The sequence below is a fragment of the Nomascus leucogenys genome, chromosome 2, assembly GCF_006542625.1.
Source record: "Nomascus leucogenys isolate Asia chromosome 2, Asia_NLE_v1, whole genome shotgun sequence".
Lineage (NCBI taxonomy): Eukaryota > Metazoa > Chordata > Mammalia > Primates > Hylobatidae > Nomascus > Nomascus leucogenys.
In genome coordinates, this window is record NC_044382.1 from 99104676 (window position 1) to 99124548 (window position 19873).

The 19873-nt window shown below is 35.4% G+C and overlaps 1 protein-coding gene across 2 annotated transcripts in view; it reads left to right on the forward strand.

Annotated features, from left to right (window-relative positions):
- POLR3G (RNA polymerase III subunit G) overlaps window positions 1-19873 on the forward strand; it is a 46853-nt gene that overhangs the window by 2517 nt on the left and 24463 nt on the right. The window contains exons 2-6 of one of the 2 annotated variants that reach the window (XR_004031277.1): window positions 578-707; window positions 8242-8298; window positions 10169-10219; window positions 14406-14488; window positions 19022-19168. Coding sequence is in view for 1 of the 2 variants with exons in the window: in XM_030816777.1 (XP_030672637.1) it covers window positions 578-707; window positions 8242-8298; window positions 10169-10219; window positions 14409-14488; window positions 19022-19168 (465 nt within the window). In the remaining variant the exon portion in view is untranslated. The remainder of the gene's footprint in view (window positions 1-577; window positions 708-8241; window positions 8299-10168; window positions 10220-14405; window positions 14489-19021; window positions 19169-19873) is intronic. The other variant, XM_030816777.1, reaches the window with a different exon arrangement.

Consider the following 19873-nt stretch of genomic DNA (forward strand, 5'->3'; position numbering starts at 1 on the left):
CGCTCTGTCACCCAGGCTGGAGTACAGTGGTGCGATCTTGGCTCACTGCAAGCTCCGCCTCCCAGGTTCATGCCATTCCCCTTCCTCAGCCTCCCGAGTAGCTGGGAATACAGGTGCCCACCACCACGCCCAGCTAATTTTTTGTATTTTTAGTGGAGACAGGGTTTCACTGTGTTAGCCAGGATGGTCTCGATCTCCTGACCTCGTGATCCACCTGCCTCAGCCTCCCAAAGTGCTGGGATTACAGGCATGAGCCACCACGCATGGCCTGGTACCTTAATTTTTAAAGTAGATAATCACATAGGTCAACAGAGTGTATGGCAAAATGATTATTGGTGTAGTTTTCAGGGCCAAAAGGAAAATTATGCATCTTTATTACCTCTAATATAAGAGCAAAGTAGGAAATGGGTTAACAGGTTAAATAGACTACAGAAGTTCATCTTTTAAGTTGATTGTAAAACTTAGTGCCTGTAAAACATAGTATTTCAATAAAACTGCTGTTTTCTATAATACAGATAAAAGGGATATTAAAATACATAATTAATTTGAAAAAACCTTTCTCTCTTAATTTAAACAGGATACAGATTATAAACCAGTGCCACTGAAAACAGGAGAAGGTGAAGAATATATGCTGGCTTTGAAACAGGAGTTGAGAGAAACAATGAAAAGAATGCCTTATTTTATTGAAACACCTGAAGAAAGACAAGGTACTGTACTGGAGTCTTTGATTATGTGGCTTAATGTATACAGATGAAACAGTGTTTAAGCACAAGATATATAATCATTTAATGTTGATTGATTCAATTCAATCAAAAATTACCAACTACTTTGAAAAAGCATATTTATGTTGCTTTAACAGAAAAAAATACTTTAAACTTTTTGATATTTTATTTTTAGAAATATCTTTCATAATAATTTTATATGTTCAGTGAAAATTATGAAAAACAGGAAAATTTTAAAAAGTAAAAATTACCCATGCTTATGTCTAGAGAACCACTGTTAATATTTTAGTATATATTCCAGATTTTTTCTTATGCATGTATATTCTCTTTGCAAAATTAGATTCACATTACTTTGTATCTTCCTTCTTTCACTCAGTAGCATATTAGCATTTTCACATATCCTTATTATTCTTGGAAAACATGACTTTTAATGACTGGTAGTCTACTCTGTGGATTTAATATTATTAACTATAACTAATTTCCTGCTTTTGAAAGATTATTTCCAGTTTTTTGCTTGTATATATAATGCCATGATTATTATCATTATACATAAACCTTTGTCTCTGATTATTTAATATTTAGGTTAAAAAATTTTTAAGACTTAATTTTGTTTGGTTTATCATTTAGGTATTTGATACGATGTAAAATATGTATTCACTGGTGCTGCTTAGGGAAGAAAGGAAACATTATAGTTGGAGAGGGCTCAACAGCCTCAGACTAGAAGTGGGAAGTGGTTTTATAGGAAAGGAAACCATTCCTGAGTAGCTATTTAGCACAGCAGTACTATATTGATTTTTTGCTTTCTGCCCTTGATTGTTGAGATTAGAGAGACTGATATCATCTTTGAGTTCTCAAAACAACATCAATAAAATATGAGAATTTCATAGTGTCATCTCATTCCATTAGTATTAAAAATACATTCCATTTTTCCTCTCTCTCTAGAATAGTTTGAATTGGCTGAGTCAAAAAAGGAAGCCTTATGTAATGATCTTAGCATGTGCTTATAATTATAGGAAGCATTTTAGACAAATTCATTTAATTCTCAAAACATAGCTGCTTTAAGTTATGTAATGGTTTGATAAGAGATATTTTATCTCAAAAATACTTAATTTTTTTTTTTTTTTGAAATGGAATGGAGTCTCACTCTTGTCACCCAGGCTGGAGTATAGTGGTGCAATCTTGGCTCACTGCAACCTCCGCTTCCTGGGTTCAAGTGATTCTCACATCTCAGCCTCCTGAGTAGCTGGAATTACAGACGCACAGCACCATGCCCAGCTAATTTTTGTATTTTTAGTAGAGATGTTTCACCATGTTGGCTAGGCTGGTCTTGAACTCCTGACCTCAAGTGGTCTGCCCACCTCAGCCACCCGAAGTGCTGGGATTACAGACAGACGTGAGCCACAATGCCTGGCCAAATACTGAAATTTTTAACTTTCATGATTGTGTTGCATGCTTTCATCTGTTTGAGTTCTAAAATAAAACTTTTCATTTTAAAGATTTTAAAAAGTAAGACCAAATGAACTAATCAGTATTCATTCTTATTAAAAAAAATAGTAATGCAGGGTATACTTCAGCGCTTTTAAAATTGATCTCTTCTCTATGGCACAGATGCACTTAGGTGAATGTGGTTGTTATTAAAGCACATGTCTAATTTAAAAGTACATCAAATCAGACTGGGCACGGTGGCTTACTCTTGTAATCCTAGCACATTGGGAGGCTGAGACAGGCATATCACCTGAGGTCAGGAGTTCGAAATCAGCCTGGCCAACATGGGGAAACCCTGTCTCTATTAAAAATACAAAAATTAGCCAGGCATGGTGGCGCGTTCCTGTAATCCCAGCTACTCAGGAAGCTGAAGCAGGAGAACTGCTTGAACCCGAGAGGTGGAGGTTGCAGTGAGCTGAGATTATGTCACTGCACTGCAGCCTGGGCGACAGAGTGAGACTCTGTCTCAAAAAAAAGAAAGTATATCAAATAATTAAAGCATTTATGTGAGTGTTTTAGTCAGGGATATTAAAAACATAATTTTGTCGTTGGTCTATGGGAGTGGTTGGCTAGTACTTGGATTAAAGGGCACTTTATCTTTGATAACTATGCAATAAAGTATTTAAAAAATAAGGGTTTTTTTATTTGCTTTTATTTCTTTCAGGGGAAAACTCTAGTATAGAAATTTCCTAATTGATACAAGTACATTCTCCCTGAGATCTTCATGTTTACTTCTGTCTTTTTTTTTTTTTATTGTTTTATATTTTATTTTAGAGGTGAGGTCTCGCTCTGTAACCCAGGCTGGAGTGCAGTGGCACGATCATAGCTCACTGCAGCTTCCAAACTCCTGGGCTCAAGTGATCCTCCCACCTCAGCCTCTTGAGTAGCTGGGACTACAGGCACATACCACCATGCCCGGCTAATTTTTTATTTTTACTTTTTTTGTAGAGACGTGAGTCTTGCTTTTTTGCTCACACTGGTCTCAAATTCCTGGCTTCAAGTGATCCTCCCATCTCGGCCTTCCAAAGTGCTGGAATTACAGGCATGAGCCACCGCACCCAGCTTACCTCTGTTTCCTGATATAGTGTGTTTAAAAAACACACTCGTGTTAAAAATAAAGGTTTTTCTATAAAATATATACATTTATATGTGCCTATATAGGTTTATATGTGTATATATGTGCATACATAAATTTATGTAATATCCATGCTATGAGTGAAAAAGAATTGGCCAGACTGAAGAGAACGACCCTACTGTCAGAGAGAATCATATTCCGGATAGAGATGTTACATGACTGTACCTTCGCCAGGTGCATCACTTACCACCTGTGTGCTTTAGGAAAGAGAGACTTAAGGGCTACTGTAAGGAACTAAATCACTAGACACTAGGACAGACAAATAGGGTGGGAGATCTCAAGACTTCCTGATAGTCAAGTGGCTGGTGGCTCAGGGCATTGAGATCAGTCCTCAAGAACTGATGGCATGGAATGAACATATTTCATGTTGCGATGTCTTCAAAGTTTGTTTTTAATGTTTTCAGGTAGGATTATAGAAACAATTAGTATTTTCTTTGCATTGAAATTTGTTATTTACTTAATAAAGGAAAAACACCAATGAATATTATCTTAGTGAATTTTAGCTCTAAGAGACCGTCTAGTCTAGTGGTTCCCAGCTTAGGTTTCTGAACCACAGGGTCCTCTGAAGTAGAAACATGATTCTGGCAGTGGTGATAGTGTCATAAGTCATTTTCAGAACCTCAAAGCTTAATGGAAATTATACATTTACTTAAATACGTCCACAGGTCTGTTACTGAATAAATGGAATTTGGCTTACTAATTCTTGCTATACCATCAGTGTCCATGAGACCCAATATAAATTTTTGACTTTTTTTTTTTTTTGGAGCAGTTCTTATTGTTTGTATGATTGATATTCATAACTTTTATTCTTGCATAGAGGTTTTCTAAAGAAGAAACAGACATTTACTTAAAAAGGAAAACTCGTTTTATCTTAGAATACCATATCAGCCTATTGGACCCTTTTATATATCTAAAATAATTATGGAATCTGAGTGATCTTATTTTTTCTCTATCTTGAAATACCTTGCTACTTCATCATCATAGATATTATCTCATCACTATTCATCAGACATTCCCCACTATGCTGAAAAAAAGAATAAATATAAAAAATGGGAGAATGATGAAATGGACTGTGCAATTCAAATAAATTATCACTATTATGTCATCATATAGTTTTCCTGTGGCGTTGTCCAAAGCATTACCTCTGTTTTTTAAGAAGATATAAAGTCTTCAGAGACCCTTATATTTTTAGTTGCTCTGTTTTAATTTTCATTTAATACGATTGAAAATTTCAAAAATTTTTAATTTTTTGCTCATAATGTCTAAAATTGACAGAAAAACATGTTCCACAATTCTTAGACAAATCAGAAGACAAATGCAAAGAGATAGATAGCTCTCTGGATGCTCATGATGATGATGAAATTGATTGTATAAGCAAAATCTCAGACTGTGAGTCTTCAGATGACAGTGTCTTCAATTAATTTTCTCAAATTCAAGAGTCAATGAGTAAACACTGTATCTCCAAGAATTAAAAGGGAATTATGGTGGCCTTCTACAGTCAATCTTTGAAAAAGAACTCATCATGTAATACTTTGTAACAAAAACCTGGAGCATCCTGTTTGCTAAAATGAGACGATCATTTTTGTTTTGTTTTATGACATTTGTGCACCAAGATTAATTTGATGTGTTTTGTAACTGACAAATGCTGAACATAAAGGCAAAGACAATAATGATCGAAAGGAAATTGATTATATAGACATGAAATTGTTTTCTGGATTGTGTTAACTGGTGATTATAAATTTAATAATGAAAATATTTTGCAAGTATAGAGCAAAGAAGATGGCTGGGCCATCCTCTCTTCAATAGAAGTATGAGACATCAGCTGGGCACGGTGGCTCACCCCTGTAATCCCAGCACTTTGGGAGTCTGAGGCGGGTGGATCACGAGGTCAGGAGATCGAGACCATCCTGGCTAACATGGTGAAACCCCGTCTCTACTAAAAATACAAAAACTTAGCTGGGCGTGGTGGAGGGCCCCTGTAGTCCCAGCTACTCGGGAGGCTAAGGCAGGAGAATGGAGTCAACCTGGGAGTGAGCGGAGATTGTGCCACTGCACTCCAGCCTGGGCAATAGAGCGAGACTCCATCTCAAAAAAAAAAAAAAAAAAAGAAGAAGTATGAGACATCAAAATTTTTTAAAGTATTGCATTTTGGATATGTAAGTACAAGAAGAAGAATTGGAAGTAGTGATAAGCTAGATTCTACTAGAAATGCATTTATAATCTGAAATTATTTAGATGATACACATATGAGAAAAAGAACCAGAGGAAATTATAAGTTAGAACCTATTAAAGATGTCTTTGGAATCTGGGATCAGGACGTATAGAAGGCATGTATTCTAGGTTTGTTTGTGGCAGCTGATGCACAGAAAACTGCATTCAAATGACTGCCCATTTTGGTTAAATTTACCTTCAAAATCAGTAAAACATGTAATATAAATTTGGATTTGCTATACTTAATTGCTTAGTAAAATCTCCAGGAGCTTTATTTATTTATTTTATTTGAGACAGGATCTTGTTCTGTCACCCAGGCTGGAATGCAGTGGCGTAATCTCAGCTCATTGCAGCCTCCACCTCCCAGGCTCACGTGATCCTCCCACCGTAGCCTCCCAAGTAGCTGGAACCACTGGCATGAGCTACCATGCCTGGCTAATTTTTGTATTTTTTGTAGAGATGGGATTTCACCACGTTGCTCAGGCTGGTCTCAAACTCCTGGCCTCAAGGGATCCAGCTGCCTTGGCCTCCCAAAGTGCTGGGATTACATCCCGAGCCACTGTGTTGGGCCTAGTTTTATTGAGTTTTAAGTAACAGCTTTACTGAGACATAATCCACTATGTAAAATTTACTTTTTAAAGTGTACAATTCAGTGACTTTTCATATAGCCACAGAGTTGTGCAACCAACACCACTATTTAATGTTTTTGTTTTGTTTCGTTTTGTTTTGTTTGTTTTGTTTTGTTTCTTTGAGACAGAGTCTTGCTCTGTTACCCAGGCTGGAATGCAGTAGCATGATCTCGGTTCACTGCAACCTCCACCTCCTGGATTCAAGTGATTCTCTTGCCTCAGCCTCCCGAGTAGCTGGGATTACAGGCACGTACTACCACACGTGGCTAATTTTTGTGTGTTTTTAGTATAGATGGGGTTTCACCATGTTGGCCCGGCTGGTCTTGAACTCCTGACCTATTAGTAATCTACCCACCCCAGCCTCTCAAAGTGCTGGGATTACAGGTGTGTGCCACTGTGCCCAGCCACTGTCTAATTTTTTAGATGCTTTTCATCATCCAGAAAAGAAATTCTGTACCCTTTAGTAGTCATTCCCTACTCTCCCTCCTTCCAACCCATGGCACCAGAAATCTGCTTTCTGTCTCTAGAGATTCCATGTCATATAAATGGAATGATGTAATATGTGTCTTTGGCTTCTTTCACTTGCCATAATGTTTTCAATGGCTTAGTACATATGAGTGCTTCATTCCTTTTTATGGCTGAATAATATTCCACTGTATGGATATATGCCACATTTTGTTTATCCACTCATTACTTGACGGGCATTTGGGTCAGTTCACTTTTGGGATTACATGAGTTATCTTGTCATGAACATTCATGTACATGTTTTGTGTGAAGATATGTTTTCATTTATATTGGGTATATACATAGGATCATATGGTAACTCTATATTTCACATTTTGAGGAACTGCCAAACAGTTTTCTAAAGTGGCTGCACCATTTTACATTCCCATCAATAATGTATGAGAGTTCCAATTTTTCCATATCCTTGCCAACATTTCTTACTGTTTTTTGATTCTAGCCATCCTAGTGGTTGTAACACAGTATCTCATTGTGGTTTTGATTTGAATTTCCATAATGATTAGTGATGTTGGACATCTTTTCATGCTTTTTGTCCATTTTTGTATCTTCTTTAGAGAAATGTCTATTCAAATCCTTTACCCCTTTTTAATTGGGTTCTAATAATTGGTTTTCAATATCTATTCTTTTATCTGTTATCTTTTTTATTCTCTGTATTTCATTATTTGAAATTAACTTAAAAATATTTTAAAATATAAAAAATGGTCTACTGTACCCAGAGGAAAAAGGGTAAAAACTGTTTTTTTCTGGTATACTGAGGGTTAAAATTATTTAAAATATGGAAACTGTTTTGGAGAAAATTCTTAAAAAGAAGTCATTGTGTTACAAATTCTAGGAATCTCTCATTTGTGCTGACTTCGTTTTATAGATGAAAAACTTGGCAAGATTAGTTAAAACATTTTACCTGAAGTCAAACAGCTAAAATACCTAGAAAAACCGGATCTCTTGGTCTCTGATCTACTGCTTATTTTAGTTATCTTTCTCTAATACGTGGTTGTATTATTTGGAAGCATATCCTTGACATAGAAGAAAAATCAGTACATATTTCATCCTTGATTTTTATCCATTCATCTTTAGTATTACCTTCCCTTTTTCATGCCTAACTCCTGAACTAGTTTTTATGATGAACATGGCTTCAAGCTTTTGTGTGACAGTGTTGCTTTCCAACTTGTGCTGCTGGAAAAGAGTTTGTGCCCTCCTTAAGGGTGTTTCTTGTGATAAGGTGGACTAGTCTGAATCAAGAGCCGCAGTTGTGGCTTTACTGGTTTTGGCAAGCTCAGAGGGTTCCTGCAGAGTTTTCAGCAGTTGGCATGTAGGGCTTGCAGCTTGCTCATTTATGCCTCAGATCAGTAACCCCTCACCAAGTCCAACCTTGCCTACCCCTGCCCTTTTTCCCATTCTCTTATGTACAAAGGTAGGAAACTCCCTGTATGTGAAATTAAAAATGTTGTCTGTTGTTTTCAATAATCTTAAAGGAATGGCTTAAGTTCAGGGTTACTGTTGATTTTCCTAATGAGTTCTTTATTCTTTTTTCCCCTAGATATTGAAAGGTATAGTAAAAGATACATGAAGGTATACAAGGAAGAGTGGATACCAGGTAACTACAAAACACACAATATGAAAACAGTTTTTAAAGGCTGTCTCTCTCACCTCATTTTTTTTTTTTAGGATAAGTTTTCTATTTTTACCATAGGAAAACTGAGTCTTGTTCTTTTATTGTGATTAATTGGCAATATAAATCTGTTAGAAACTAAGGTGAAAAGATTTTTATGCTAAAACAAGGAAGAGTTGAAGTGCTTTTGTGGAAGTTCTTAAAAAATATATATATGTATATTTTATTTTATTTATTTTTTTGAGACGGAGTCTCGCTCCACCTCCAGAGTTCATGCCATTCTCCTGCCTCAGTCTCCCGAGTAGCTGGGACTACAGGTGCCCACCACCATGCCCAGCTAATTTTTTGTATTTTTAGTAGAGACAGAGTTTCACCGTGTTTGCCAGGATGGTCTTGATCTCCTTACCTCGTGATCTGCCCGCCTCGGCCTCCCAAAGTGCTGGGATTACAGGCGTGAGCCAACCCCCCCAACCCCCGCCCTTAAAATATTTTTTTTATAAAAATAGGACAGACCAAACAAACCCTTTGAATTTTCCAATTTAATTAGCCACAATCACAATTTTAATTTGTAGTACCAGAAAGCACAAGTACTCTGCTCCTGAGCAGTTTTAGAGCATTTGAAGAGAAAGCAAAAATCTCGTTTTAAAGATATTTTAAGCCAAGCTCATGGATCTTCCTTTCTTTTAAGCAGACATAGACTAGTTTTAGTTGTTAGGTTTCTTCAGAAGAACTATATCTAAAAAGAAGCTTTACCTTGGATATGGACAAGTTAGAAGGGGCCATAAAGGAGATCTCATCCCACTCATTCATTTTGCAAATAAAAACAGTTGTCATAGAAATAAAGTGACCTGTCAGGCCATGTAGCCAATACTGTTAGAACCCAGGTCTTCTCATTTTAATTCACATTCTTTTTATGTCTCTGTCCTTGGTCTTTTATGGAAACTCCCCTTATATAAAAACATAGATGGCATTAACAGCATTATCACTTTCACAGATTATATACTATGTTTTCAGTGTTGGTAAGGTTGGGGCACCCTGGAAACAACTTAGATCTCTCATTTCTTCCATTTCATTAGTATTCATCTCTCAAATGATTCTCTACATATACTGTCATGATCTAAAATGAATAGTTTATAAAAACTAAAATATATTCAAAGCAAAATTTATTTTTCAGGTAAAATGACTTGAGATTTAAATGCTTTGTAAAAATGCTCCAAAATTTCTTTAAAAGCAGGCAATATTTTTAAATCAACTTTTATGTTGCTTCCATTTTCTGTTTAACTCTATGCTTAAAAATTAAAAGAAAGTGACACATTAGAGGAATTATTTAGCTAATACAAGTAAAATTATTTATTGGAGGAAATTTATTTTTGACAGCTATTTATATTTTTAATTTTAAAGTTTTCAGATATTACAATTGTTTATTTCATTTTGCATGTGTTAGGATTGTGGTAACACACTTTTGAAAAAAAAATTTTGTTGCATAAGAAATATATCAACTACAGAAAGCTTATGAAATATAAAGTAGTCAAATAAATAAATATAAATAATATTTAAGAAAACCTGTCATAATTCCAACACCCACAAATAATTACCATGAGATTTCCTTCCCCAAAAATTTTATAGCACTATTTCAGAGCTATTGTAATAAACTTTTCTTTATAGGAGAAAATATATCATTGTCTGTAATATTTGGATTTGGTTTTTATATGTTTCAAGCTAAATTTGTAAAGTCAGATACTAAGGCACTTTATTGTCACTTTCTGGACAACTGTTGTGTCCTTCAGATAATTATGTTCAATGCCACTAATTCCTAGAGGAAACTGCAATTTTTTTTTTTTAATTTTATGTACAGATTGGAGAAGACTTCCAAGAGAGATGATGCCAAGAAATAAATGTAAAAAAGGTACATTGACTAATATAATAGTAATTCAGGTAGGAAAAGGTTATTTCTTACATTCTGTTAATATGGACTTGTCAACCCAAAGTGATACTCACTGTTCTTAATGCTTTTCTTATTTTGAGCCAGACAAGGGGGCTCATGCCTGTAATCTCAACATTTTGGGAGGCTGAGGTGGGAGGATCACTTGAGCCCAGGAGTTTGAGACCAGCCTGGGCAACATAGTGAGAACTTGTCTCTACAAAAAGTTAAAACAAGTATTAGCCAAGTGTGGTGGTGTGCACCTGTAGTCCCAGCTACTTGGGAGTCTAAGGTGGGAGGATCACTTGAGCTGAAGAGGCAGAGGCTGCAGTTAGCCTAAACTGCACCACTGCACTTAAGCCTGGAAGACAGAGCAAGACCCTGACACCCTGTCTAAGACCCTGACTCTCTCTCTCCCTCTCTCTGTCCCCCCATGTATGTGTGTGTGTATATATATATGCATTATAACTATTTTGCTAAAGCATGTTTTTTGTTGTTTGTCTTTTGGGTGTTTTTTTTCTCAATTGTTGCCTTTTCTTTGTGTATGTCTTATTTTTTAATTTTTAAATTTTTTATCTTTTTTTAAATTTCAGTGTTTATTTTAGATACAGGGGTACATGTGCAGGTTTGTTACGTTAGTATATTGCACTCAGGTAGTGAGTGTACTACCTAATAGGTAGTTTGTTAACCCACTCCACCCTGTCCTCCCCTCTCGACTTTAGTAGTTCACTGTGTCTGTTGTTCCCATGTTTATGTCCATGTGTGCTCAGTATTTAGCGCCCACTTATAAGTGAGAACATGCAGTATTTGGTTTTCTGTTCCTGCATTTATTCACTTAGGATTTTCCTTTAGTTATGGAATTGTGGAGATGCTAAGAAAGACTTTTCAATTATTGTAGACCTTTTCATTTGCATAACTGCAGATTTTTTATTATACTGGCTACATTATAAATTATTAACTAAAACATTTTAAAATCGGGAAACCAATAAAATAGAGCTTTATGTTGTATAGAAGAATGCCAAAGTGAATGTTTACAGTTTGTTTTTCTTTAGTAATTTCATTCAGTAAATAGTTATCTATTATTGCCAGACATTGTGCTGACAGGAATAAAACTGAGCAAAGTGGTAATAATCCTTGTCCTCACGAAGCCTGTAGTCAAATGGGGTAAAATCACTAAAGAAAAACACACTGTCCTCATTGGGAAGGGTTCTTTGAGGACATGGAATTGGAGTTGAGATTGAAGGATGAGTAGGAGTTTACTGAGACATAGTTGTGGGAGAGGAAGTAAGGAAATACCAGGTTTGTGAGAGAAAATCAGAAGTTCAGTTCAAAGGTGTTACTTATGCTTCCTTTGAAATATGCAAATATAAATGTTAAATATATTGTTGGAGACAGGGGAATGAACCTCAAAATGGAGATAGTAGTCATTATCAGAGATATGATCATTGAGACCAAGAGAAAGGGTGAGATGGTCTAGGGCAGAATTAGATAATTAGAATAAAGGAGAGCCTAACCCTGAGCTTACAGGAATGCCAACATTTAATGGGCTGGTAGAGGAGATTGAATGGCAAAGAAGGGAACTGGAAAGAGAGAGGGAGGAGGAGAACCAGGAGAGCAGAGTTACACCAGGTAGTCTGGTATTTCGGAAGGTGGTCAACAATGTTAAAAGATGTTAGACATTGCTGCTAAGAGGTCAAATAGGATGAAGACTGGAAAATGTTCACTCATTTTTGATATGTTGGTTATTGGTGAACTCAGTGAGAGCTTTTTGAAAGATTCGCAGAGGTAGAATCCAGATTGGAATGGCTTAACCGGTAAATGGAGCTTAGGAAATGGAGACAGCTAGCACAGATGAGTCTTAGAATTTTGCTATGAAGAATGAAGAGTGAAAAAGGAAGGTAGCCAGAGAGGTTAAGAACAGTGGGGTTGTCAACTAAGAGAAGAGAAGAGAAGGAATTCCCATTCCCCTTTTTAAACACCTTGATTGAGATATAATTGACATACAATACAATGCAATATTTGAAGTACATGCACAATTTACATTTTTTGCACATGTGTATTTACGGCAGAGTATATTTTATTTTAAAGATACAGTATATAATCATATTTAGCTTGCATAAAGAATATTTTGAAATATGACAATTTATCTTCTGTCTTTTATACCGTTGGTTTTTATTGGGCAAATATATTATTTTCATAATAAAATACATGTGCATGAATGATACTGGTCATGTCCTAGAGGATCACACATCTGTAGTTGACTTTAAAGCTGAGAAGAATGTGTTCATTTTGGAAGAGTTAATGTTTTCAAATATGTCATCCCTGGGATTTTATACCCACATTAATCAATAAAAGCTCCCAATGTATCAGGATTTCCATTTGTTAATAAATGAAGAAACAATGAAACTTTGCTTCTCATTTTGCTCTAGTATTTTTTATTACACATTGTGTAATTTTTTTGTCTTGTTTCTGATAAGCTTGTACTCCCCTTTTTGGATGTCCTCCATTGATTTACATCCAAGTAAACAGTAACAGTAGAGTCAAAGGCTGAAAACAGTTGTTTCTTGAAGAACCAGCTACTGCCATGTGTTAAAAGAAACTATTCAAATATATGCAGATACTTGGCCAAAGATGGGAAAAAAAATAAGTTTACTTACCTGGCCATATTCTCTAGTATCCCTTTAACATAGGTTTATGTTATGAAATTAAATAATTTGATAAAAAGTTCTTAGAAAAATACTTCATGATGTAAGTAGAATACATTCTTAGCTAATGTTTTTTGGCATTAATATTATAATATTTATAGAGATCTTGTTCATATGTGATGCCATATTTTATGTGTTACAGTTCATATTAAACAGTCTTTGCCCTCAAGGGGGTTAGAGAAAGTTACCCATCATTAAATCTAACTATTACTTTTGTTTGAGAAACCTCACTAATACATATGTTTGGGAGCTCTGAGCTCAGTAATTCCCCTAGGGGCAATTCAGTATAACACAGTAAGTTGTAATTCCATCAGTTATGGGTCATCTGCCACAATCTAAAAATTTTCTTTTGTAGGTTAAATGTTAATCTTTAACAGAATTACATCTTTCTGAGCCACATTTTCCTCTTACAAAGTAATTTCTAAGTGTTTAGGTTTATTTTGGAAAAGAGCTGTAATACTCTCTGACCACAATGGGACAATTTTGTAGCTTATCATATTGCTTTGGTACTGACTGGCAGAATTTATATGTGAAATACTTCTCTAGACCCTGCACTTTCAGAATAGCCTCAAAACGCAATATTTTTGATAGGAGTAAAAAAAATTATGTAGCCCAAAGCCATTACAACATTTTATTTCACTTACATGCTTTTTGAGTTTTCAGATTCATATGATGAGTGTATTCAGTTTAATTATTTTAATCTTTATTCCAAAGATACTTCTGTGTTGCACTGTCATCTCTTTCACCATTGGTAAATGAAGTACATACACAATTTACATTTTTTGCACATATATATTTAAGGCAGAAGTATTTTTATTTTATTTTAAAGATACAGTATATAATCATATTTAGCTTGAATGCAGAATTTTGAGATATGGCAGTTTATCTTCTGTCTTTTATACCATTGGTTTTTATTGGTCAAATATGTTATTTTGGTAATAAAATACATGTGCATGAACGATACAGGTCATGTCCTAGATGATCACAAATCTGTAGTTGACTTTAAAGCTGAAAGGAATATTTATCCTGCACTTCCTTTTTATTTTACACACCTGGTAAGATTCCTCTGGTTAAAATGAAGTACACTTACCTGTGAAGGAGAAGCCAGTGCAGGTGGATTTGTGGGAGCCTTTCACTATACTTTTGGTACTTCTCTATCTGAGGCAACATTTTAGCAGTTTTGGCCCTAATGATATTAATTGCCAATACCAGTGTTCAGAACTAGTAAAAAATATAGTTAACTTCAGTCTTAAAAAAAAATCCTAAGTGATTATCATTTATTTCTCATCATTGGAAAATTGGTGAGGTATGATTTGTTTATTCTTTGAGAAAATTAATTTACTCTGAAAACTATGTGACTGCCTAGGATGCAGTAGCACAATGCTGGACAGCATACACAAAGACAAGGAAATATAATACACAGTTGCAGTTGCAGAAAAATGTGTTAACTGGTAGTTTTACTTCAGCAGGCCCAAAACCCAAAAAGGCAAAAGACGCAGGCAAAGGCACATCACTCACTCGTACTGCAGATGTGTTGAAAAAAATTGAGGTAAGGTTTTCTTCTTATTATACAAGTGAACTGAAAAAATGTAAAAGATCCTACCTTGTTTTGCTCTGTTTCAACCTTTCAGCATTCTCTTACTTTTTAATAATGTAAATTTGGCAGAAGCGAGCCCAGCGTATAAGGTAACTGGGAAGGTTTGAACTTTGCAGGCTGAGAGATATGGAGGGACTGTCCTGTCTTTCGTTACCACTCACCTGGCCACTTACCTCACCTTCTGTCACCTCTTTCTTTTTCACTGTATCCCCCTTTCTGCTTATATTTGAATCATGCAGGCGGAGAGAAACATGAACAAGTTTTAAAAAGAGTTACATACGTAATTCTTTTAAAAACTTCTCATTTTTCCTCCTATTGGTTAATATGTACAGTTTTAATGCTTTTTTTTTTGGTCTTATGTTAAGTATTGAAGACTCTATTGAAGGAAAAATGTATTTTATAGAACTTATTTTTATAGCTTTATCTAAATATTTCAAAAATTAAAAAAGTAAGATTCAGAAGGTTAAAGCACTGAAAATTTAAAAAATTTAAATATTTCAAAAATAAAAAATGTAAGATTCAGAAGGTTAAAACACTGAAAATTTTCCCTCCTATTCCTGTCCCTAGTCATCCAGTTCCCTTCCTATAGACAACCAATGTTACTAGTTTCTTATATGTCTTTTTCCAGAAGTATTTCATACATAGCAAATACGAGTTTTTTTTTTTCTTTTTAAAGACAGAGGTAACATATTACATTCTGCATTTTCATTTTATCACTTAACAAAATACCTTGGATGTGGTTCCATATCAATCTGTAGAGTTACCTCATCCTTTTTTTTTTTGTGGGGCGGGGGGCTGCACTATAAAAATGAACTGTAATTTATTTAATTAATGTCCTACATAATTGGACATACGGACATTATGTTTCATCTAGTGTTTTGCTGTTATTAACAATGCTGCAATGAATTCATGTTAAGTATGTCATTTCACATGTGTAGGGTAGATTTCTAGAAGTATTTGTTTGGTCAGTACTTACGTGCATTGTATGAAATGGATAGCTATTGTTAAATTGCTCTTTATGGAGGTTATACCAATTTACTACCATTATCAGTGCATGCATTGTCTTGCCTTGATGATGACGACAGTAACAGCTAACACATTATTGAAACTTATTCTGTGCCTTCTTCCTTGATGAGCTCTTTACATATGTTATGTCCATAAGAGTTAATAACAACAAGAAGAGGCGGGTATTATTCCTTCTTTACAGATGTGGAAGTCAAGGCTTTAAAATTTTTACTTCCCTGGCCAAGTTGGCACAGCTACTTGGTAGTGGAAACTCATATTTTTATTTTATTATTTGACCAGTACTTGAGTTAGAGACAACATGTCTGAAAAATAAAGCCAGAGTACTGATGAAGGAGCAGTGATAACAGTCAGGTTTAACTATGGTGGAATGATGGGAATGCAGTTCCAGCCAGTTTGTATTGATTGAACTCAGGTTCCGGCTATTCTAAAAGCTTCCTGGAGAAAACTTGCTAAGATGACATGTGCTGTAAGGAAGATTGATCTGGACCTCTGGGTGTGGTTTCTCCTGGTAACAAATTGTATTTCCATTCTGTCTACATTTAAACACCTTTTTCAGGACACACTCTGGAAAAACTGGAAATTTAAATCTAGAAATACCAATGAGTTTAGTAGAGCAAAAGTTGTTCCCAGATCACTCTCTTATTGCTGATTTTTTCAGCAAAAGCAGTTCCAAGTTTTTTTATAATAGAACATTCGTGGATGGAGAGGGAGTGACATACATTCAAATCTCATGATTAATGTGTGAATAATTAGTGGTAAACTAATATCTGAGGTTTCTTATTTCTGCATAACAGGAGGCTCTGTATGGTGGCTGTAAGGCTGTATAATATTTAAATCAGAAGAACTGCTCTCTGTCCATAATTGAACGGTTTTCAGTGTCTTTATATTATTCATTTTATTCTTAAATCTGTAAAGTAGTAAGGTTAGATGGTTAAATCTCAACAGGAGAGAAAATGGAGACTAGTAAGTAGAAGAGCTGAAACTAGTAGCTTAAATGCAAAAGGAATGAAGCAATGAGACTATGTGGCTTTGAGATCAGTTTTTATTAAAAAGTTGCATAAATCTGCTATTTTTAACCTATTTTATGAGTCTGATTTAGATCTATGTGGTGGAAATAAAGATGAGGATTTTTTTTGAAGATATTTCAGGTAGCAATAATAGAAATATAGACTTCCTAGTTCTTATGTGGCACTGAATGAATACTGTATTTAAAAACTACTTTTGGCCAGGCGCCGTGGCTCACGCCTGTAATCCCAGCACTTTGGGAGGCCAAGGCAGGTGGATCACGAGGTCAGGAGATCGAGACCATCCAGGCTAACACGGTGAAACCCCATCTCTACTAAAAATTCAAACAAAATTAGCCAGGCGTGGTAGCGGGCACCTGTAGTCCCAGCTACTCAGGAGGCTGAGGCAGGAGAATGATGTGAACCCGGGAGGTGGAGCTTGCAGTGAGCTGAGATCGTGCCACTGTCCTCGATCCTGGGTGACAGAGCAAGACTCCATCTCAAAAAAAAAAAAAAACTACTTTTACATAATTGGTTTAAATAACTGTGTTCTTAATTATAAAATAATAGCATGTTTTTTTAGATATAGTGTGTACCCTGCACAGAGCTAAATAAATATGGCACTACATAAATATGGCACTACAATTTCCTATTAACTACACAAACTTATTGGTTGCAGGTCTTTTTACTGTGATCTGATTAAAATATTTAAAAAATTATAATATTAACAGCATCATATATGTGTGTGTATATCTTATTATAGATGCTACAAAATATCCGTAAGCACGCTTTTCTTTACTTGCACTTTTCCAAAGGGATTGCCAGTTGGAAAAATTGCACACATTATATTGTAGTAATAACTCATATAAGACAACACATGAGTCACTATCAAGATAAATCATCTTATGTCTATTACCTTGGTCTTATTGGTTCTGCCTGAGTGGGTTAAGCAGACAAGAAAGGTGGAGTTTGAATTTTGATTAGAAATTGAGCCTATCTAATGTAGTCTCTCTATTGTCTTTGATTTCCTTAAATTCAAATTTGAATTTGATTAGAAGGATTTTTAAAGATAAGCATTTAAGAACCAGTAAAGGAATAGCTAAGTTGTAGTTACTCCAGATATAAAATCTGTTTTCTCTCTATATGTAATCTACAAAGCAAATACCTTATAATAGAGATGGAGTGTTTGCAGATTCATGAATTAGTATTCCAATTTCTGTTTAAGAATAATCACATTTTAGCTGAGATGACTTATGCCTTAATTATGAGTATTAATATGTGAAATTATTGTCTCCTGGAAAACTTGTGAAATTCTATCATGTGCAAATTGAGCATAGTACAATTTATTGAACAGATAGTGACAGTAATGAAAATAGGTCACTTTTTATTAAATGAAAAAAATGTTGGTAGTCATAATAGAAATACAAAGATGTAATTTTAAAGTTAATTTTGTGTACTATTCCCTGATGGTTCCACTTGTGGATAAGTGGGACTCTCATGGAGTCAAAGCTTTCCTAACTCTGCATCTCTCTTTTGTCTTCTCTTTTAGAATTTCTAATAATTGCTAGTATTGACTGTGATTTGAGTTTTAATTTCTGTCTTCTCAATCTGCCAGATATATTAAGAAACAAGAATTCCTGGCAACAGGAAGTAAATAATGAGAGAGAAAAAAGATAAAGACACAGATAAAATGCAACTAGGATAATCTAACCCAGGATGACTTGCTGTTATAATAATAGTATTAAATGGTCTCATGTATAAAGTGATACATACACATTTTGAGAGAATACTATTACCTTATTTTTTCTCCTTTTATGTTAGAAGGAAAACGAAATAACATTCTAAAAGTTCTCCATAAACTAAGTCACCTCAAATATTTTAGAAGGAGGTAGGATAGACCACCAGGTACTGTGGCTCACGCCTGTAATCCCAGCACTTTGGGAGACTAAGGTGGGCAGATCTCTTGAGACCAGGAGTTCGAGACCAGCATGGCCAACATGGAGAAACCCTGTCTCTAATAAAAAATTAGCTGGGCGTGGTGGTGTGCACCTGTAGTCCCAGCTACTCAGGAAGCTGAGGCAGGAGAATCACTTGAACCCAGGAGGAGGAGGTTGCTGTGAGCCGAGATCATGCCACTGCACTCCAGCCTGGGTGACAGAATGAGACTTTCTCTCAAAAAAAAGAGAAGGTAGGAGAGAAATTATAAAAAGAAAGCATTGTGCATTAGAGCTGAAACCCAATTATTAGTAACAAAATCAAAGAAAATGCTGGTTTAACGGTGAGACAGTAAATTCCTTCTTTCTTGAGTTGACTCATAGTTTCCTAGGTGGTGGCCAGGAGGTGGTGGTAAGATGGGAGTAGAATAAGGTGATAGATAACTGTTCCCTTAAGGCTAAGCAGGGAAGTCAGCAGTCTAGTGGTTTCCATACAAATTAATGAAACTCACTTATACCAGGAATTGGAAAAAAGAGGTGATGGTGAAAAATCAGATGAGGAAAATGAAGAGAAAGAAGGAAGCAAAGAGAAAAGTAAAGAAGGTGATGATGACGATGACGATGATGCTGCAGAACAGGAGGAATATGATGAAGAAGAGCAAGAAGAGGTAATGATTCATTTGGGGATGCTAGCAAAATTAATAAGGTTTATCTAATAAGGAATCAGATATATAGTATGTATTAAAATCAATAAACAGAAACCAAGATGATGGGAACCGGAAGCGTATTGTTATCAATGGCATCGATTCCTTGCTGTCGAGAGAACTATTATAGCATTGAAATTATAATGATGTCAAATTGAATATAGGAGATAAAAATGATTGGCAACTTTGTAAGTATAAATCTGCAAGTTAAGGAGATTGATCAGATTAGTGCAGTTAAGATTTAACAACATAAAAATTTAAGTCAGCAATTCAGGTAACGGAGGGCTTAACCACATAGGTCTAGAGGAGAATCCCTGCAGTGTGTTTCAAATTCCAAAATGCATGTGGACACTGTCAGAGAAGATTGATCATTTAACCTCAGGTATCTGGCTGAGTCAGGACTCTGTGTTTTCGATTTGGGATGTCTAACTTTTAGAATGAAATGTACATAGTACATTTCAGAATTAGCTGGAGTCAATCAGGTGTTTTTAGCAGGGTAACTTTGCAGACCACAGCCTCTTCGGGACTTTGTAGACACCTGAGACAGTAGCCCTAGGAGGAGAGTTTCTTCTCCATTCTGGTGACCTTTGTCTTCATTCCATTTCAGCCTCTTATACCACATTCCTAAATTTTGCTTCTCCGGAAACTATTCCAACTATGAAATCTATA